This window comes from Myxine glutinosa, chromosome 11 (genome assembly GCF_964187855.1).
Source record: "Myxine glutinosa chromosome 11, kmMyxGlut1.1, whole genome shotgun sequence".
NCBI lineage: Eukaryota > Metazoa > Chordata > Myxini > Myxiniformes > Myxinidae > Myxine > Myxine glutinosa.
This window is the reverse complement of record NC_136271.1, coordinates 131,184,440-131,206,835: the sequence shown is the minus strand read 5'-3', so window position 1 is coordinate 131,206,835 and position 22,396 is coordinate 131,184,440. Positions and strand designations below refer to the sequence as shown.

The 22,396-nt window shown below is 46.8% G+C and overlaps 2 protein-coding genes across 2 annotated transcripts in view; both read left to right on the top strand.

The window, feature by feature from the left end:
* LOC144894359 (uncharacterized) overlaps positions 1-22,396 on the top strand; it is a 460,407-nt gene that overhangs the window by 389,710 nt on the left and 48,301 nt on the right. The gene's annotated exons all lie outside the window — the stretch shown is intronic.
* The window catches only part of THBS1 (thrombospondin 1), a 59,386-nt gene that overhangs the window by 30,430 nt on the left and 6,560 nt on the right, over positions 1-22,396 (top strand). Inside the window, exons 10-19 of the mRNA XM_068131030.2 lie at positions 34-161; positions 8,056-8,199; positions 11,693-11,911; positions 13,904-14,011; positions 14,283-14,442; positions 15,358-15,476; positions 15,580-15,814; positions 17,443-17,670; positions 18,535-18,806; positions 20,011-20,108. Of these exons, the coding sequence (XP_067987131.2) occupies positions 34-161; positions 8,056-8,199; positions 11,693-11,911; positions 13,904-14,011; positions 14,283-14,442; positions 15,358-15,476; positions 15,580-15,814; positions 17,443-17,670; positions 18,535-18,806; positions 20,011-20,108 (1,711 nt within the window). The remainder of the gene's footprint in view (positions 1-33; positions 162-8,055; positions 8,200-11,692; positions 11,912-13,903; positions 14,012-14,282; positions 14,443-15,357; positions 15,477-15,579; positions 15,815-17,442; positions 17,671-18,534; positions 18,807-20,010; positions 20,109-22,396) is intronic.

The window sequence follows — 22,396 nt, the reverse complement described above, 5'->3', positions numbered from 1 at the left end:
TATTGGAGCCTAAAGACTGTTATTTTCACACAGATGGCTGTTTGTCCAACCCCTGCTATGAGGGAGTAAAATGTGTCAGCATTCCTGATGGATCCTTTCAGTGTGGGTCTTGTCGTACTGGCTACCAAGGAGATGGCATGCACTGTTTTGACATCAACGAGGCAAGTTGACCTTCATGCACGTAATTAGCCATAATGCATTGCAAATAAATAACCTCAGAGCACATCAGTAAAAAAACACTAATTAAACTTTGTAATTGTATATAAAGTAACTTTTAACTTCTGGAAAATCAAAGCTTTAAAATTTGAACTCTGCTGTATTAGTAGCGGCATTTTTATTTATGAACTCCGTGCAGAAATTCCAACATGGGGAAAATATTATGAGTGTGAGATCCATCCAGAAAGGTCTAAGGGTGAGGGGGCATGCCTGAGAACCCAAGTGGGGTGCAGAAAAAGAGGACCCACTGGGAGAATTAGAGGACAAAGTCCATCTGAAAAAGATTTTTAGTATTTTGAAAGCTAAAAAATATCCACCTGGTAAGTAATTGTCAATATCTTTAATATAAATGGCCGGCACACTTTTTCAGCGAATCTATAGCTCCCACACTTGTGCTTGTATTGTACTCAACACATGCCGTACACTTTTCCCACGGATTTTGATGATTATTGAATGTGTCACCCATAAGCTCAAACATGCTTTCAGACTTGGCAGAATCCTCTCCATGAGTCAAATACGGATCTAGAAATTTCTGTATCACAACCTTCCTGTTTACATTTTTTGCACAAATAGTTCGGCAAGTATATTTGAAATCAACGATTCCAGAAGAGGTGCTCATTGATAGAATGATGACTTGTGGGATGACCAATGTTTGCTCCATCTTCTTTGCAAGAGACAATGTTTCACTGGCACATGTCATTGCTGTCGATCACACCGATTGTAAACTTTCAATTTTCACACACAAGGACAATTTGCTTGTCATTAAATTATTTAATTTCCCAAATGCTGACCATCCAACTCCAGTACTACTCTTCACTTCTCCAAAGAGATCTGTATCCATTTATATGAATTGTCCGAAGTAAATGATGGTGAATGCGGTTACAATTACGCAAGTCACACACAATCTGCCACGAACCGTTTCCTGTTTACCCTCCACAAATAGAAAATCAACTTTCACCTCCATTCCTTCATGCCTCATATTTTCACACCTGTCTTTGTGAGGCCATTGTGTCGAGCTCTTCCATACAGACCTTTTAGTCTGCCGCTCATCATCACCTCGCGGTCTCTTCCATTCCCATCACTGAGCTTCCTGCACCTGCTGAGACTGTTTCCATCCTACTCCCACAATTTCTCTCCTTGTGCTGTGGTGCATCTGTTTGTTATTATACATGGAAATACAAGGAAGCTCAAAGCAGGAGGATACCATCAGGCTTATCATGCCAATATCCATCTAGCTCTCCATCCCCAATGCTTCTAGGTGCCTATCTAATCCCATTTTAAACCTATCTACCGTTTCTGCTTCCACGACCTTTCCATGGGAGACCCCATGCTGTAGCCACTCAGTGTACGCACCCCTCCCGCCCCCCCATTCCCCTGCATCCCCTTTTGCTGGTGAAAAATGTTTTCAAACTAAAATTCCTTTTTCTAAAAAAACATTTCTAAAATTGTATTTTATTCCAACTAGAGATTTGACTTTTCTGAAGTTGTTAAATAAAACCCAAAGAAGCAGCACCAAAGTGCGGGAAATGAAGTCTATAATTTAAAATTTCCCATGGATGGCACCAACTGACCCCCTTTACTATGGCGTGGTTTCAGCGAGCTCAGGCCATGGATAGTGAACAGTTTACACTTTTAGAACCGCACCTCCCTTCCGCTTTTAAAATCCTGGCAACGGGCCTGACCTCTCCATGCATTAACTACTCTCAATAAAAGACCCTTGCCTTGGGGAGTCTTAAGTCCACTCCCCTTCACTGTCAGGCTACGATCCCTGGTCATATCAGTGTCTATTCTGCTGAAAACGTTTCTGCACTTATTTAGTTGAAATCCTTCATTATTAAAAAAAAATCTCCACTAAATCCCCTCATAATCTCTTCATTTGTAATAAAGAATGTCCGGTTCCTTCAGCCGCTCCTCATAGCTTAGTCTAACTAGGATGCATCACTTGAAATGGATGCATCACATGCATGACGCATGTATGCTGGAAGGTCTGCACATGGGCATATATGTTATATGTTATATATGTTATATATGTTATATACGAAGTTATATATGTGAGGGCATAAGCTATAATCATTACCTCAGTCCTAGAGAGAACTTTATACATAATACTGTGGCGGACACAAAAGCCCACTGGCGTGGTGACATCATTCCACGCACCAAGTGGGTGGTGGCCACGCCCGAGGGGTAGGCGTGGCCTCATGATATACACCGGGCGACCAGCCCGGAGCATTTTCAGTGTTACAGTGTAGTCTTACAATAAAGACGTTTATATGTTACCGCTTGTCCGCTTCCTCCTTGCTCACAAGCAGCGCGCGTAACGCCGCGCTTTACTGGTGACCCTCAACGTTGGATCTGCCGTAGCGATCCTTCCGAACACGACGCCATTGCAATGGCCAACGACAAGGCAATGGCGATTAAACTTCCCGAATTTTGGGAGGCCCAGGCCGAAGTCTGGTTCGTTCAAGCCGAAGCCCAATTTCAGCTTCGGCGCCTCACCAACGACGACCTGCGCTACTGCCATGTCGTCGCCTCCCTCGGGCCCGGCACGGCCGCTCGAGTTGTGTCCGTCCTTCGCCACCCACCGGACGGCCACAAGTACGAGGCACTCAAGCGGCTACTCCTAGCCACGTTCGGCCTCACGGACGACGCACGGGCCGACCGCCTCCTGGATCTCCCCGAGCTCGGTGAGACGCGCCCGTCGGTCCGAATGGACCATATGCTGTCACTGTTGGGCGACGAAGCCCCCGGTTCGCTATTCCGGGCGCTTTTCCGGCGCCAACTTCCAGCGCAGGTTCGCCTCGCGTTGGCCGGGACCGAGCTAACGGAACCCCGAGCATTGGCCGCCAAGGCGGACAGGTACTTCGCCGCTTCGGACATGCGGGCGAGCGTCGGCATGGCCGTCACGGCCCTCGACGCTGATGTTCAGCAGCATGTTCCACAGCATCAGCTTCTACAGCGCGCTGATGTTCAGCAGCATGCTGATACGCACCTCGTGAACGCCGCCACGCCCCGCCCACCGCCGCGGTGAAAACCGCCACCGCGGGGAAACCCGCCAACTCCACCGGCCTGGCGGAGCCAGCCGCGCTCCTCCAGCTCCACCACCTGGTGCTGGTTCCACGCCAAGTTCGGCCACGAAGCTCGGCGGTGTCATCCGCCGTGCTCCTTCAACGGGTCGGGAAACGCCCGGGCCGGCGCTCAATAGTGGCAATGAGCGCCGGCCGTTCGAGCAGCCTGCTGTTCATAACGGACACCTTCTCCGGGCGCCGTTACCTGTGCGACACGGGAGCGCAGGTGAGTCGGTCCGAATGGACCAGGCCAAACTGGCCCTCCTCGCCCCATTCCCGCCGGCACGTCAGACAAGCACGCCGCGGGTGGGGGCCCCGCGCTGCTTGCCGCGAACGGGACGCCCATCCGTACGTACAGAAAACGCTGCCTCTCTCTGCGGTTTGGAGGGCAGGTTTTCCGATGGACGTTCGTCACCGCCGACGTGCCCATGGCACTGCTTGGCGCGGACTTCCTGTGCGCTAATGGGCTCCTGGTCGACGTCAAGCGCAGACGGCTTGTCCAGGCCGAGACGTTCAGCTCGCTCGCTTGTGCATTGCCCAGCTCAACGAGCGGCTTGCCAAGCGGCTTGCCGAACGATTCGGTTCCGGCCACGTTGGTCTGTACGCTTCCGGCAGCGGACGCATTCACCCGCCTCCTCGCCGGCTTCCCGGCCCTCACGCAGCCCACCTTCTCGGCGGGGGCCGTCAAGCACGGGGTGGCCCATCACATCCCCACCGTCGGGCCACCGGTCTACGCCCGGGCACGCTGCCGCGAGCCGACGAAGCTGGCGGTGGCAAAAGCGGGGTTCGCTACCCTGGAGCGACTCGGCATCGTTCGGCGCTCAGAGAGCGCTTGGGCGTCACCGCTGCACATCGTGCCGAAGCCCGGCGGGCGATGGCGACCGTGCGGGGACTATCGCCGTCTCAATGACGCCACGACTCCCGACCGCTACCCCGTCCCCCACATTCAGGACTTTTCTGCCCGTTTGGCGGGCAGGTCCTTCTTCTCGAAGGTGGACCTCATACGCGGCTACCATCAGGTCCCCGTCAGGCCGGAGGACGTCCCGAAGACGGCGGTCATCACGCCATTCGGACTCTTCGAGTTCCTGCGCATGCCCTTCGGTCTGAAGAATGCGGCTCAGGCGTTCCAGCGACTGATGGACAGCGTCCTGCGCGACTTGGATTTTGTCTACGTCTACCTGGACGATATCCTCGTCGCCAGCTCGTCCCGCGAAGAGCACCTACGCCACCTCCGCACGCTCTTCGAACGCCTGGGCCAGCATGGCCTGATTGTGAACCCCGCAAAGTGCTGGTTCGGCGCCGCCACAATCGATTTTCTGGGGCACCGTGTCACCAGGCACGGAGCCGTCCCCCTGCCGGCGAAGGTGGAGGCGGTGAAGGGGTTTCCGCGCCCCCGCACGATCAGAGGGCTGCAGGAGTTCCTGGGCATGGTGAACTTTTACCATCGGTTCCTGCCCCATATCGCCCAGCTCCTGCGCCCCCTGCACGAAGCTCTCCGAGGTAAGCCGGGCAAAGGCGACGTTACCTGGACCGAGCAGATGGACACGGCGTTCACGGGCGCGAAGCTCGCCTTGGCTAACGCCACCATGCTCGCGCACCCGGCGCCCGATGCACCGATCGCCCTCACCACCGATGCCTCGGACTACGCGGTGGGCGCGGTGCACGAGCAATGGGTGCGTGGAGCTTGGCAACCGCTGGCGTTCTTTAGCCGGCAGCTTCGCCCGCCCGAACGCCGTTACAGTACCTTCGACCGCGAGTTGCTCGGACTTCACTTGGCGGTCAGGCACTTCCGCCATCTGCTCGAGGGCCGGGCGTTCACTGCCTTCGTCGACCACAAGCCGCTGATCTTCGCGATGGGCAAGGTCACCGAGCCGTGGTCGGCCCGGCAGCAGCGTCACCTCTCGGCCGTGTCCGAGTACACGACGGACATCCAGCACGTCGCGGGGAAGGACAACCCGGTGGCGGATTGCCTTTCCCGGGCCGTCGCCCACGCAGTCCACCTCGGCATCGACTATGCCCGGATGGCAGCGGACCAGGCCGCTGACCCCGACGTCCAGGCCTTGCGGACCGCCGTCACGGGCCTCCGCATCACCGAGGTGCCGTTCGATGGCGCGGGCATGGCCCTCTTGTGCGACGTCTTCCGCGGGCGTCCTCGCCCCATCGTGCCCGCGGGCTGGCAGCGCCAGGTGTTTGACGCCATCCACGGCCTGTCCCACCCGGGCGTGAGGGCCTCCCAAAGGCTGATCGCCGACAAGTTCGTCTGGCATGGCCTCCGGAAGGCCGTCCGCGGCTGGGCCAGGACGTGCCTCGCGTGCCAGCGCGCCAAGGTGCACCGGCACACCCAGGCCCCGTTGGCCCCGTTCACGGTGCCGGAACGCCGGTTTGACCACGTCCACGTGGACCTGGTGGGACCTCTGCCCCCCTCGCGGGGTTTCACCTACGTCCTCACCATGGTGGACCGCACCACCCGGTGGCCGGAGGCCGTGCCCTTGGCGTCGACAACGGCGGCCGATGTCGCGCAGGCTTTCATCGCCACCTGGGTCGCCCGGTTCGGCGCCCCCTCATACATCTCATCCGACCGCGGCCCCCAGTTCACCTCGGAGCTCTGGGGGGCGGTTGCGCAGGGGCTCGGGGTCCGGCTGCACCGAACCACGGCCTACCACTCCCAGGCTAACGGACTGTGTGAGCGATTTCACTGCTCATTGAAGGCCGCGCTCCGGGCCACCCTCCGCGACGGCGGCTGGGTCGACAGGCTCCCCTGGGTCCTGCTGGGCCTCCGGACGGCGCCCAAGGAGGACCTGCGCGCATCCGCGGCGGAGTTGGTCTTCGGGCAACCGCTGCGGGTGCCGGGCGAGTCCCTCCCCGACTCCACAGCACCATGGTCCGCGGCACAGCAGCGCTCCGCTCTGCAAGAGACCGCCCAGAGGTTCGCCCCGGTGCCAACGGCATGCCACGGGCACCCACCGACGCACGTCGCCCCGGAGCTTCGCACGGCGGAGTACGTCTTCGTCCGCCACGATGCCCATCGGACACCACTGCGGCCCCCGTACGACGGGCCTTTCCGCGTGCTGGAGACCGGGGTGAAGCACTTCACCCTGGACATCGGCGGTACTCCTGACCGCGTTTCGGTAGACCGCCTCAAGCCGGCCCACCTCGATGTGGACCATCCACCGCCAGTGGCCCGACCCCCACGTCGGGGCCGCCCTCCTGCGGGCGGACCCCCGGCACCGCCCAGCCACGCCGCCACGCCGCCCCCCGGTCCTGCACCCATCCCAGGGGCAGCCAGGGGCATCCCACCTGGCATCCCTGCACTCCGGACGCCGCCGATCGCCAGAGGGCGCTTCGGCCGGGTCATTCGTCTGCCCCGCAAACTGGCCCTCCAGGTGCGCGGGAATTCTGGGGGGGCGCGTGTGGCAGACACAAAAGCCCACTGGCGTGGTGACATCATTCAATGCACCAAGTGGGCGGTGGCCACGCCCGAGGGGTAGGCGTGGCCTCATGATATACACCGGGCGACCAGCCCGGAGCATTTTCAGTGTTACAGTGTAGTCTTACAATAAAGACGTTTATATGTTACCGCTTGTCCGCTTCCTCCTTGCTCACAAGCAGCGCGCGTAACGCCGCGCTTTAATACAATATATAACTAAAGAGTTCATAGAACACCTTACCCATGCAGTCTTGGGAGAAAAAGGGCATAGGCGGAGTCTGCGGGCGGCAAATTTTATTGGTCGAGATGTTGGAAAATGCCATAACATTTTCTCCAAGTCCTGGACAAAAATAATACTTCAAAATATATATATAATACTTCAAACTATATATATAATACTTCAAACCCAACAATAAACGACAGGTTTCTGAAAGTGCAAAAAGGAAATTTGTTATTTACAGTGTTCAAGCATATAAATCAATTGTAATCAAAAAAGATCTTAAAGGTTGTAGAAAAATCTTTTTTTTTTAAGTTTACCGCTGTTGATGCAGCAGCTTTTACACCACCTTATTTAACGTTACATTAGTTCTTCATGCCTGTTGTGTGTCCTTTATGACATCCTTAAAAAGGGCAAGTTTCCTGTTTGGAATAATAGACAGGCAGAGTAAAAAGAAAAAAATCTCATTCCTCTGAGCATTTGCGATCGGGACGAATTCAGCGATAAATAACTGCTAAACTACAGGTTTGTTTTCTAATCCATGTCCTGATTCGTGTTTAAAATACATTGAATTGAAATGAAGTTGTTGCTCAATCATAAACTGACGTTTGTGGACAGACAGACAGACAGACAGACAGACAAAGTGAAGCAATTGTTAAACCCTGATTTTCGTTTCATGCATGCTGGGTAATTATAGGCCTGACCATATAGGTGACACATCCCTTGAGAAGTACAGCACATACAGACCTCACCATTAAACTAGCAAGTGGTTTAACCCAATACAGTACTCTAGTCATTAATTCAGACTTTATTGCAGGCCCCCATCCTATTTCTTTTTTTAAATATTTTTTTATAATCCATGGGTACGGCCAAAAGGCCTCACCTCTTTGAATAGTGTCATGGTGTACCGAACTTCTTCATGGGTGTGTAGACTATAATACTTCAAACCCAAGAATCAACGGCTGTGGGAATTGAATCGACACTAATGAAGTAGATTTGGGACATTTTAACGACTTAAGCACCAATTTGCTGATTGTGGCAAAATGATATTTATGTTAATTATGGGTACATGGCAAGAGCATCATAGTTCAACAAAAATAACATGAACATTGTTTATGTGTAATTTACAGTGTGCAGAGGTGCCAAACATATGTTTTGGGTTGAATCGGTGCCTCAATGAAGAACCAGGTTTCCGCTGCCTGCCTTGTCCGAAGCTCTACAATGGAAATCAACCCTTTGGAATTGGCATAGAAGATGCCCACAAGAATAAGCAGGTAGAGTGCTCCCTGTACATATTTTCTGTTTTAATCCACTCACTTTAACATTATATATTTGTTTATTTATTTTTCAATGTCAGGCTACAATCCCTGTTTTTTGTTGTTTTTTTTCCTTATCAGCTTTTTTGTAGTTTATGAACTTCCATGTGAGGCTGTCTTTACATAATTAGTAGTGTTACTGGCACTGGGATATTAGTCTTAGAATTAAAATCTAAACAAATGAAAAATTTAACAAAACCTGCTGTTCTGACATTGTCAGCATCTGATGCATTGCCATTGTCAGCAACGTAGTGGGATTGAAGCTACCTGTTCCGTTTACGCAATTAAAAACAAGTCTTTATACAGACAAGTCGATCTGCATCAGAAGAAAATAAAAGGATGATGAATTTTCTCAACGAATGTTCAGAGATATATGTTAACTGTGGTGGGAAAGAGAGCAAAGTGACAATTCGGGTGTGAGCGCTTCTCTTGCTTTGTAGAAGAGACCATGCCCAAAATGTTAGCAGTTAGCATACCTCTCTCAACGCCAGGTTACGATAATACATTGTTATGTTCACTGGTTTTCCTTTCATTGATGAATACTAAGGATTCTTCCACATAATTCAACTAGAACGGCACACTCAGTAGAGAGCATACCTCCGCCTGGTTGACCATATCACTCAATGGTGAAGAAATTAAATAATTCTCATATCCGAATCCATATTCAGATCTTCACCAAAATCGAATTTATTCGTCCTTGTCAGACACCTAACCGGTCCACCAAGTTTCGTCCAAATCCGTCCACACTTTTTTGAGATATCCTGCTATGTATCGTTTTTGGCCAAATCTCCCAAAAGTGAAGAATCACTTTAAAAATTCTACGATCCGGATCCGAATCCGCATCTTCACCAAAGTCAAATCATTTCGTCCGTGTCACATACACTACCTCTGCCATATACTACCTCTCTATACTACCTCTGCCAAATTTCGTCCGAATCCGTCCATAACTTTTTGAGATATTTTGTTCACAAACAAACAAAACAAACGGACAGACAAACACACAGGGGTGAAAACATAACCTAACATAACCACCTTTGGTGGCAGAAGTAATAATTCAAAGAAGAAGTATGTATGCTACGACAGTAAAATTAGTCACCGTTTGGGCCACCGACATTTTGAACGCTGCTGGCGGCCAAAGCGTAACTAATGACGTCTGACAAATCAAACTGACATTATCCATACATAATGGTTTCTACTATGTATAATTATATATATATTGTTGCGGATCTCAGCGCCGGCCTTTCCCCTTTACCAAGGGGGGATTAGTCCCCTTGTCTTTTAATAGCCGACGGGACCCGGGACCTATGACGTCACTCCTGGACAGCGCGAAGTAGGGTCGTAGGACTAATCACCAATACCTAAGTACTCGCGCCGCCCAGAAACGAGGAAATAAGCCCCGCCCGAATCACGGGTGTTGGTGGAAACGCCGAGCAGTAGCGAACCCGTGACCCGAGCCGTTATCAAGGACTAAACCCGATCCAAGCGGTCCGTAATCGTGCCACGCTTACCCAATGGAGGAAATGACTGAAACGGTCGAATTTGGGAAGAAAGGAATAACACGGTTTATTTACACTTTGTACAATAAGAAGAAGAAGAAACACAGTGCAGCCTTAAACAGTCTTAACTTATCCCAAGACAAACGGGCCCGTCACACTCAGACACACTCACACGGGGTTGCAGACGAACAGGTCGATGGTCCAGGGATGGCGTCCAGGCAGTCGGTCCCCAACTCGCACCGCGAAGCAGATGAACCGACGGCAGCGGCCAGGAGCTCTCCATGTGTCGTTGGTGCGCACGGGATTATTATAGAGCAAATCGGTAGGGCAGGCTTTGGCGGTTACACTCGCAGCTCAGCCACATACGTAATAAACGGACAGTTCATAATAGTTCGATAACCGTGAGCAATGCGCTTCTCAATCAAGGCTCGAAACTGTCGTGTGCACGCCAGCCCTCTTAATGCAGTTCTCACATGAGTGCTCCGGATCAGTTCTCTCACTGCCAGTCCTTCGTAAGCGCCTCTCCCTTCTCATCTGCCAACTTCAACACCGCGCATCCCTTTCTCATCTGCCAACTTCAACACCGCGCATCCCTTTCTCATCTCATCTCCAGCCAGTCCTGTTGCATGAGTCCTGTTCAAGGGCTTTGTGCGCTGGCTTATATGGCCTTGCCCAGGGAATCCTCTCGAACTTACTAGACGCTCTGTACCACGCCCTATCAAGCCATGCCCACCGAGCTCTGGTTGGCTGTTGCCCTTACCGTCACCGCCTTCTGACGTGCTGCTTGATGCGGCCACACCCCGACCCTCGTGCTCCTCCCCCTTTTCAGGCCTACCTCGTGGTTACCCAACTAGTTTCGAGCGAAACCAAGGGCAGCGAACGCTGCTGGCGGCCAAAGCGTAACAAACTGCTGCGGGTAGCCCAAAGCGTAACAAACTTGAGGGATGCCAAATGGAGCGCGGGATCGAGTTCACCCATAGATAGAAATTGGAGGGTGGCCGCAAAATGAAAGGACCTAAGCTTATTATTTCTTTACACAACACAGATGTTACTAGTGAAATGGCCTACTCTTACACATACGATGACATAACTAATTATAATGGGCCTACGTGTTGCTTGTGGACTAACTATGGGGGGCAGACCTTTAACCTTTAATGATGTTATATGTACAATTCTCAAAACCTCAACAATATATATATATATATATATATATATATATATATATATATATATATATAGGTATATATATATATATATATATATATATATATATATATATATATATATATATATATATATATATATATATTCCCCCCACGATCCCCAATCCACCATCACCACCACTAACCCCCATCCACCATTCCCACCATCCCTCACCCCCTGAGAAAGCAGACATGGTCAATTGATGCCTATCCCTCTGAAACGACGTGTGGTGAGGCACGCGGAGTGCACCGAGTCATGCTAGTATATAGAGTCATGCTAGTATGTTATATATATATATATATATATATATATATATATATATATATATATATATATATATATATATATATATATATATATATATATATATAATATACATATATAAATATATATATATATTTATATATATATATATATATTTATATATATATATATATATATATATATATATATATATATATATATATATATATATATATATATATAATGTTATAGTAATCAACCGACTCACTCAACAAGACAATTTATATAGCACACAATTAAAAGTTTAAAATGTTGGACATTATTGGAGAACCTCACTCATATGTGAGCTCTTCTCCTGCAGAAAAGCAATCCGTGGCTGGAACTTCTCAGGTGATCATGAGAAGCAAGGCCATGATACACTTTTATTGGACATCCACCCGATTTCTGCAGACTATTTGGTGTTATTATAGCAATTTTACTCTTGCTTACTTGAATTCTTTCCTCCCCAGGTTTGTGAGCCCATCAATCCCTGCAAAGATGGCTCACACGGTTGCAATAAGAATGCCCTGTGTGTTTACTTGGGCCACCAAGTAGACCCAATGTACAGGTGCGAGTGCAAGCCCGGTTACGCCGGAAATGGTATCATCTGTGGAGAGGACCCTGATCTGGATGGATGGCCCAATGATGACCTGCCGTGCATGGCAAATGCTACGTACCACTGTGTGAAGGTGAGAAAAACAGAGCGAGTGCGTATATCCTCGGTTAGAAATGTACCGATTATATTATTCGACAATTGCCATAGCTCTACGACCAGAAATCAAATAGAGGTTTGAATGTTACGCTCATTCATCTTCCACCACAGGTGAGCAATATCACAAACCTGAATTCCCTCTCTGATTCAAAAGTCCTGGGAGATTGAAGATTTTATTTTCTATATTAAGATTGAGGCTCATGGAAGAGTGAGGTGACGGAGGGTAAACTGGAAATAAACTGGGAGTGGGACCATAGGTGGACACATTAAGCAAGGGGAGGAAAGAACAGGAAAAAGGAGGAGAGGAGACACTGCAATCTGTAAGTAAGATAGTTAGGTCCGGTTAATGGGGGTTTGAAATATCATGGGTAGGGGTGCGGGACAACACAATATGATGCTACACAGCTTGCGTGGGGTTTACACATTTTTAATTGTTTACACTTTTTCTTTTTTTTTCCAAGTTTAAAATGTTTTGCATTACCTTTTTAATCCCACCACATTCTTATTGCTGTTAACTTTGCCACCACAAAAGCCACCGCTGGAAAGAAAATAAGGCACTGCAAGACGACCTTGGTTACACCGAAAATGTTTTATAAATGTCCAGAAACACCAAAAATGCTTTTCAACACAAAATATGAAGGAATTCTTTCCCTTGTTTGTAAAAAAATATTATCATGTTTTGGCTTCACAATTGGAAAAATAATATTTTGAGGCGTGCACGTTTTTGATGTACGCAGCAGTGTTCTTGACCTCAAAGCGCACAGACTTTACATTAGCAGCACTCTCATTTCAACACAATAGGAATGCAGACAAGTTTTTGAATTCCAGGAGCACAAACAGGAGGCACTGTCTTACATAAGCGCTTTGAGCATCTATCCATGTGCGCTTTGATCCGAGTGAATGCACCCTGTCATGGAAAATAAGGCCCAGCGACAAAATGGTTTGAACACTTCAAAGCCACAGTAACAAATAACACTAAGAAAAGATTCAAACGCAATTTGCACATCAAATATAGTTAAACATGGCAATAAAGTGAAACCTTAAGTAACAATTAAATTTGTGCTGACTTCATGTTCATTATACAACATCATCTCTTCCCAAGAAGGCACAGAGACAGCCCACACCGGTCGTGAAAGTTTCCATAATGGAGAATTTGCCCTGGACATGTCGTTACCTCGATCACGAGATGCTGCCAGAGGAGCACTCAAACTAGGGCAAGAATTTATCATTTGGTCACAATTCGCATACACAATGACAAACCCTTTACAAAAAAAAAAACATGAAGCTGTCTAGCAAAACAAAAAGATGTAGTAGGGCAGTGGAAATGATCCGACAGAATGATGCAGAGGTAACACACTTACTTTTTAAGGTGTCTAGTCTGGGTATGATTCCCAAGCAGACAATAAACTGTTGGATTGGTGCTTCACAGGTGGGACGTTCCTTCGCAACGTGTACCAACCCTCAGATGGACGTTAGGCTGGGTGGACGTTAAAGATGGACGTTAAAGACAACCCTGAGACACATTAAGACCAAGAAGATTGTAAGGACCATTTAGATCCACCTAGACCCATAAAACTCTGAGGACCCCCAAGATCCCTAAGACCCCTTAGAACCCTAAAAGCCTTTAAAACCCAAAAGACCCTTAAAATCGCAAAGTCCACGAAGACCCATGAAAACCGAAAAGACCCTGAAGACCCCCAAAGACCCAGAGGACCCAAAATATCCTTATATGCCCTGTCTGAGGACCCAAAAGACCCAGAGGATCCAAGAGACACAAAAGACCAAAGGACCAAAAGGACAAAACCACACACGTCCTGGAGAGGGTCTGCAATCTTTGATTGCTCTTTCTTGTTTGGAAATGTATTTGCTCTCAAACTAGTGCTCCACATTTCATGTAAAGGTTTTAATCATGTATATTCCAAAGGAAACCATTCCGTCAGAGTAATATCACAACTTGTGTCTTGCACAGGACAACTGCCCTTTTCTGCCAAACTCGGGACAAGAGGATCACGACAAGGATGGAATCGGCGATGCCTGTGATAACGACGATGACAATGATTACTATCCGGATTCTAAGGTAGGATGACAACAATTCAAGTTTGACACCTTGATTCCCTTTGCTTCACACAAACATCCAACACTTCCATACTTGTTTTACTTCACAAACTTTAATAGCAGCTACCTTGTTCTTCATTATCTCCATCATTTGCACTGTTTCTTCATTTTACCTGAGCTATGTTTACCAAAAGCCATTGCATTTATCAACAAGAGCATTGTTAATGAAAACGAACACAACGCTCCGAGGTATCGAAAATTGATTGCATCTTCCCATGCCTCTGGACCCACAGGATAACTGCCCATGGGCCTATAACCCACGGCAGGCAGACTATGACCGAGACAACATCGGTGACATCTGTGACAACTGCCTGCACACGTACAACCCTGACCAAGCAGATACAGACAACAATGGCGAAGGCGATGCCTGCTCTGTAGACATGGATGGCGACAGTAGGTTTCTTATCGACTATATAACAGAGATGTCTGTCTGTGTGTCGCCATTTTTCTCAGAGATGGCTGAGCGGATCTTCGTCAAACTTTCGGAGGTTCATCAGTGAGTGCCTGGGAGTGTTTTAGGCCAATATATATATATATATATATATATATATATATATATATATATATATATATATATATATATAAAGATGTTTTTTTGGAGTTAAAAAAAAAATTGCTCAATAGTGCCCAAGCCTTTTTAAATTAATGACAGTTATATACAAGTAAACAATCACCAGACATTTGAATACAAAAAAATCAAATCATTCCGGAAGTGTACGAAGTTGGTAGTACAGCTTCTTCTTCTTCCTGTTCGGCATAACCCACCAGCATATATATGAACTCCCTTCCTCTCCTGCTTCCCCCCTCCCTCCCCCCCCTCCTTTCCCCCTCCCCCCTCCCATTCTCCCCCTTCCTCCCTTCCCCCCACTCCCCATACCCCTTCCCCCCTCCCCCTCTCCCTTCCCCTCCCCCTCCCCTACCCTCCCCCTACCCCCGCCCGGCAACGCCGGGTACTTCTGCTCGTCATTTATAAAGGACGATAAAAGATAAATGAATATGAGACTCGCAGCAACAACACTGCATCGGCCTGTGCAACGTTCCCCTCTGAGCACATAGCTTATGATGCTGTATCCCCAAGCTCAAATCCCACGTACAGTGATTTGTCCATTGGGTCCTTGTAATTCATGGAAAAAAAGAAATCACTGATGTCTACTAATGCCAGTGTTCCTTGTGCTTGCATGCAGTACTGTACATGTACAATCTCCGCCAAGTGTGTTAGACACTTAAAATGTTTAAAAATCAGTTTTCTTGGTGAAGAGAAATAAGCTTTAATGAAACATCAACTGTGGTTCACCCATTTTCTTTCAGACATTCTAAACGAGCGAGACAATTGCCCACGTGTTTACAACGTCGATCAGAAGGACACAGACAGGGATGGAGTAGGAGACATGTGTGATAACTGCCCATTACATCACAATCCTGATCAGGTAACAGGGGAATTCTGTCGAAATGCTCAACAGTTGTGGAAAAGGAATGGATTTTCCTTTCTAAAGCGAATCGGAAAATGCTGAATGTGTGTTGTGGTTGCAGGTGGATTCAGATGTAGATTTGGTTGGTGACAAGTGTGACAACAATGAAGACATCGATGACGATGGGCACCAGAACAACATGGACAACTGCCCTTATATTGCGAATGCCAATCAGGCAGATCATGATAAAGATGGCAAAGGCGATGCTTGTGATCATGACGATGACAATGATGGAATTCCTGACGAAAAAGACAACTGTCGTCTGGTGCCAAACATCGACCAGCTCGACTCATTCGGTAATCCTTGGTTTTCAATTATCAGAATTTCACCCGCAAGATCTCAGCAACTGAAAACTTTGTAAAACAAACCTTCTTTTTCAAGATAAGCTTTTAACCATCATTATTAGCAAGCATATAAACTTGACTTTCTTTATTCAAATAATCAGATAATTATTCGACCATAACAAAATTATCTAATTATATAAATGACATTGGCTGCGAAAGTTCTTTCTACCAGAGAGGAAAAATAACTTCTTGTTGTTAGGAAGGTTCATATTTTCAAAATGAAGGCCCTATGGACCAGTACAGTTGCCCAGTAGGCGGGTAGAACATTCTGACCACCGAATCCCGGTCTAAGATGTGGTCTTCAAGTCCCGGATGAACACCACATCTTCAGCCAGGAGTCGGTGGTCCAACTGTCGAACCTGAGCATTCTTTACTGGGCAGCTGAACAAGTTGGTGATGCCTTCATTCTCCCAGAGAGGTACGAATAAATGATGAACTAGAATGTTACTCGGTAGAGCGCATACCCCCGTCAGGCTGAACAGTTTACGTTTTGTATCCATGATAGTCGGATCTGGATCCAGACATGAACCAAAATCGAATCGGCTGGTTCTTGTCACTCACCCAACTCATCCATCTAGTTTTGTCACAAGTCATCCACAAATTTTTGAAATATCATGCCACATATATTTTTGGCCCGATCACTCAATGGTGAAGAATCACTTTAAAAATTATCGCATCCGGATCCACATTTCAATCTTCACCAAAATTGAGTCAATTCTTCCGAGTCCACACCGAACCTCTCCACTAAATTTCGTCTGAATCCGTCCACAACCTTTTGAGATGTCCTGTTCACAAACAAACAGACAGGAGTGAAAACATAACCTCCATCTAACTTCGGTGGCGGAGGTAATGAAGGTATTAAAGCGCGGCGTTACGCGCGCTGCTTGCGAGCAAGGAGGAAGCGGACAAGCGGTAACTTATAAGCGTCTTCCCAGACGAACCAGACTTCGGCCTGGGCCTCCCAAAATTCGGGAAGTTTAATTGACATTGCGTTGTTGGCCATGGCAATGGCGTCGTGTGTGGAAGGATCGCTCCGGCAGATCCAACGTCGAGGGTCACCAGTAAAGCGCGGCGTTACGCGCGCTGCTTGCGAGCAAGGAGGAAGCGGACACGCGGTAACTTATAAGCATCTTTATTTGAGAAGCTCACTGTAACACTAGCGCGCTCCGGGCTGCGCGCCCCGTGTATATCCTCAGGCCACGCCTACCCCTCGGGCGTGGCCGCCGCCCACTTGGTGCGCGGAATGATGTCACCACACCAGTGGGCTTTCGTGTCCACCACAGTATCATAAATCGGTAACCAAAGTTGAAGGTGATGTTTATGCAATTTTAAACCCTGTCACAGCAGATAAAGTGATATTGTTGTTCGAGATCAATGTGGCGTCTTAAATTTGACTCGCATTTCTAATCACAAAAACAAAATGTCCAGTGTTGTAACAAAGTCGTTACTTACTCGTGTGTGTTGCTGAGACACGCTGCCAGGGTGGATATAACAAAATACAGAAAAGGTGCGAAAATCAAATGGAGTTTAAGATCAATAGCCGTTTTCTCACAAATTAGGTCTCTGTATCATCCCGGCAGGAAATGGTCGTGGCGATGCTTGCCGAGACGACTTTGACCAGGATAACGTCAAAGATACGGACGACGCATGTCCAGAGAATTATGCGATTACAACCACCGACTTCAGCAGGTTCCAGATGGTGCCTCTCGACCCCACGGGTACATCGCAGAACGACCCAAATTGGATTGTGCGCCATCAAGGAAAGGAGTTGCTGCAAACGGTTAATTGCGATCCTGGTCTTGCTGTTGGTGAGTAATTCGAAACAATGAAATTGTTTTGCGCATAAGTTTATTATACTTCTGAACCCCAGATGGTGACGTCCGAGAAAAATGATTAAAAGACCACACAGATATTAAATTATTTGAGTGAGGTCTTTGTTTTTATGGAATCACCAATATATTAGTCAGGTTCACTATGTTTTTCGTTCAAAATTTTTGGAGATTAGCAAAACTATACATTTTTGGAATATTCTGAGCATGTGGAATCCAAAAATTAATGTTGGCATTTGCGTAGACACCTTTGCGAAAATGACACTCAGGACAGTGATGAAGATCTGTAAACGCATATTCCTGAACGGTATAGACCTCGTAGATCCTGTGTATAGGACTTAAAGTTCAATCTGATACTACCTATAACTTCCTATAACAACCTATAACTTCAAAGGACTTGCAATATCATGGATTATGTAATACAGTTATATCACAAATATATAGACAATGGTTTTCAATTACCTTTGTTTGTTGCTTTTCTATAATCCTGAGCACTATTTTGAGGCCATTATTGGATTCCTTGACCCAGAAAACATAGGATTAGCATATTTAATTAAGTTTCTAGGTTGACTAGAAGCCGAGATCGCGCAAAATATGTATTTAATGGCAGCCATTTTGAAAATCCAAAATGGCGGCCATGCAGGTGTCTGTGCAAATGCCAACATTGATTTTCGGATTCTCCATGCTCTGATGATTCCAAAAATGTACAGGTTTGCTAATCTCCCAAAATTTTGAACGAAATTATATTTGTCAACATGGTGAACCTGACTATATCGGGAATCCCCCATTTGTGTCCATCCTGGAATCCCGCTTTTAAAAGCAGCTTCACTTTTTGTTCCACAGGCTATGACGATTTCAGTGCAGTCGACTTCAGTGGCACTTTCTTCATCAACACCCACAGAGATGATGACTATGCTGGTTTCGTTTTTGGCTACCAGTCGAGCAGTCGTTTCTACGTGGTAATGTGGAAGCAAATCACACAGTCGTACTGGGAAAGCACACCAACCAGGGCAAAGGCCTATCAGGGACTGCAGGTGAAGGTTGTTAACTCGACCACAGGACCTGGCGAGCATCTCCGCAATGCTCTTTGGCACACAGGCAACACACCGGACCAGGTGAGAAAGTCTTTTTCACATACATCTTAATGACAAGGTATTCCCATTCATTATATTCACCATGATTGCTCCGTCTATTCAATATGAAGGTAAATGTCGAACGTACTCAACAATTTAAACGCGCCATTTCCATCAAACAGTACAAGCTAAGCAAGTCTGAGTCCTGTTACTATTCGGATTTGGATACCTCTATAAAAAAAATCCAGGTGGATGTAACCTGAGAGACAGCAGGATAGCTCATCTGGTAGCCTGTTCACTAGTCCTGAATGAGTTCTCTCCTATGTAGTCACGTCTGATGAAAATGGTGGACCTCATGCGTTACTGGGACTGGGAGGTGCTGTTGCGACTTGGAGCATCCTTGGATAAATATATAAAGCCAGATTTCACATCTACATTACGTTGCAGCGATTAAGGTTGTTGAAAAGAGGTTGCCTACTATGTTCCATGCATGGAGATTACCTGGGATATAACAAGCAAACCAATTATAAAGGGAAACGGATGTAGTTCAATCAAGTTACTGGAATATATTCATTGCATTAGTCGATGAAAGATGAAAGCAAATTGTGATAAGTTTATTCAAAGATTTGTTTGTATCAATTTATAAAGTATACAGCAAAGGGATAATGGGTCAAATGGCCTCTTCCTGTGAGTGGTGGGAGACCCTGACCAGCCTTGTATATCCTTATTCGAGGTGGAAGAAGTGGTTCAGCTTTGTTCAAGGATAAAGCATCTGCAAGTTCAAAACATGGAATCACAAGATTATATTATTTTATTAAGATTATTCAAATAGATCACTTATTTTGATGGTCATATTTGATGATGCTTTTAAAAGTTGTTTTGCACTGAAAACGTATAGGGAGGGCATGGCGATTGTGAATAACACTTGTGAAGATGTGTTCGGTTTACCATAGCAACAAAATGGCGGATGTATGATTTTTTTTCAGGTTACTGAAAGGTCAGCATCAGGCCAGCTATCCAAGCAATATGTATAGAACAGACATATAAACACTTGCTACATTGAATGAATGAATGAATGAATTGAATGAAATCTACGTATATAATGGGTTACATATTTACACTGTAAATAATTTACAAGGTGGAGGCTTCTCTCCATCATATACTAGTTATATTAAAAATAAATATGGTAAATTATATTTATTTGAGAGCGAAAATAAAACTGATTCCATTGTTCCGTTTCACACAGGTTCGGACGCTGTGGCATGACCCTCGCTCCATTGGCTGGAAGGACATGACTGCCTATAGGTGGCAGCTCACGCACCGGCCTAAGTCTGGATTTATCAGGTTTGGACACAGTGATGAATATTTCAACAATATGGACAAATAAGAATATATATAGAATTTGTGTAAACACTCGATAATATGGGGATGATGTAATATATTGCGGATATAAATAATGTTCAGTTAATGTCGGTCATTTAATTCCTTTTGTTGGATTCCATGCCGATTTGTTTGGTATAACACTCACAACTTTCAATTGGTTGAAACAATTCTGTTGCTTATTTATGAAAACATTCATTTATGAAATTTATTTATTATTTATTTATTTTTTATTCATTCATTATATCATTATTCCTTCATTCTTTTCTTTTTTCTTTTTTTTTTTGTATACTGAATCGAGGCTCGTGAAAGAGCTGACATTTACTTCACAAACAAATCAACCAGACAAACAAAATATATAAAAAGAGGGAGCGGAAGACAAGAGAAGGGGAAGCACACAAACACTTGAGAGCACACAACATTTAAGAGCAGGGAGATGTGTGGGAGGGAGGGGGGGTGGGAGAAGTATAAAACACAAGGACACCAAGGACTTCCAGGACAGAAGTTGGTATTTCAAAAAAGTGGAATTGGGGTGAAATTAGCTGGGGTAGAAAAGATCAAGGTTTTGGATGGGGGAAGATAAGAGATGGTGGTGAACAGCTGTTTTAAAGACCTGGAGGGTGGAGTGGGATTGAAGAGAGTGAGGGAGTTTGTTCCAGAGGCGGGAGAAAAGAGGAATGAAGGAGTGAAGGTGAGCAGAGAGTCTTGATTTTGGCAGTTTAACCATAAGAGGGTTGCAGGCAGATCTTGTGCGACCTGTAGGAATATTTGCGGGACAGATCCCAGAGAGAGCTGGGGGGGCAAGGCCAGAGAGGAGTCGGCAGAAGACGGAAAGACCACCAACCTGCCTGGGGTGAGTGAGTGAGAGGCCCTTGGAGTTAGCTTCATTGCGGGAGATTCCAATGATTCTGAATGCTTTGGTTTCAACAGCGTGAAGACGAGCTAGGTGTGAGGTAGGAGCACCAGCCCAGAGAGGAGAGCAGTATTCCATTGAGCTGTGGATGAAAGCCTTGTATGTGGTGAGGAGCTCAGGTGTGCCAAGGAAGGACTTCGCACGACGGAGGATGCCCAGTCGGCGACTGGCTTTGGAGGCCAGATTTGAAATGTGGTTTTCCCAGGAAAGATCATGGCAGATAGTGAGACCCAAAAGCTTGAGTGACAGAACTTCTTGGAGAGGATTATTCAGAAAGTGGATGGGAGGGTTGTCCAGTCAGTCTTTTCGGAGAGACATCGTAAGAGTGTGAGATTTGTCAGGATTGAAAGACATGTTCCACTTGTTTGCCCAGTCTGTGATTTTGTCCAGGTCTGCAGAGAGTGAGGAGGCTGCAGACTGCCGATCTGAGGGATGAAGAATGGAGCGACAGAGAGTAGAGTCATCAGCAAAGAGATAGAGAGGATTTTCAAGAGAGTCAGAGAGATCATTGATGAAGACCAGAAAAAGCACAGGGCCCAGAACACTGCCTTGGGGAACTCCAGCCTGAACAGGAAGAGGAGATGAGAAAAACCCATTCAGGGCCACACGTTGACTACGACTAGAGAGGAAGTCCGCCAGCCAGGCGTGGAGATTTCCATGGATACCAAAAGAGGAGAGTTTGGTGAGCAGAGCGGGGTGCCAGACCGTATCGAAGGCACGTGATATGTCAAGGGAGACAGCTCTAATTTCCTGTTTGGCATTGAGGACCTCCATCCATTGTTGAGAAAGCAGAAGCAGCATGTCCAGAGTAGAGTGACCAGGTCTGAAACCAAATTGATGATCAGAGATCAAGCCATTGGAGAAGAGGAAAGATTTCATATCTGAAGCAATGATGGATTCCATGACTTTGCTGATAATTGGGAGAAGGCTGATTGGTCTGTAGTTGCTGGGATCTGTTTTTGCACCTTTTTGTGCAAAGCGGTGATGTTGGCAGATTTCCAAGCAGATGGCAGATGACCTTGAGCAAAAGAGAGGGTGAAGAGAACAGAGAGAGGGAGTGAAAGAGCGGAAGAACAGGATTTTAGGACCCGTGGGCTGATGCCGTCAGGTCCAGTTGCAGAATCAGAGTCGAGGGTTGACAGAAACGTTTCCACCCTGTCAGGAGGAAAGGACACAGAGTCCAGGAGCAGCTGGGTATGACTGGGTACGGTGGGTACAGAGAGGGATGGGTTTGGGACACAAGATTTAGAAGCAAACACAGAGAAATAATTATTCTTATTTCATTATTATTATTATTATTATTATTTATTATTATTATTATTATATCATTATTATTCAT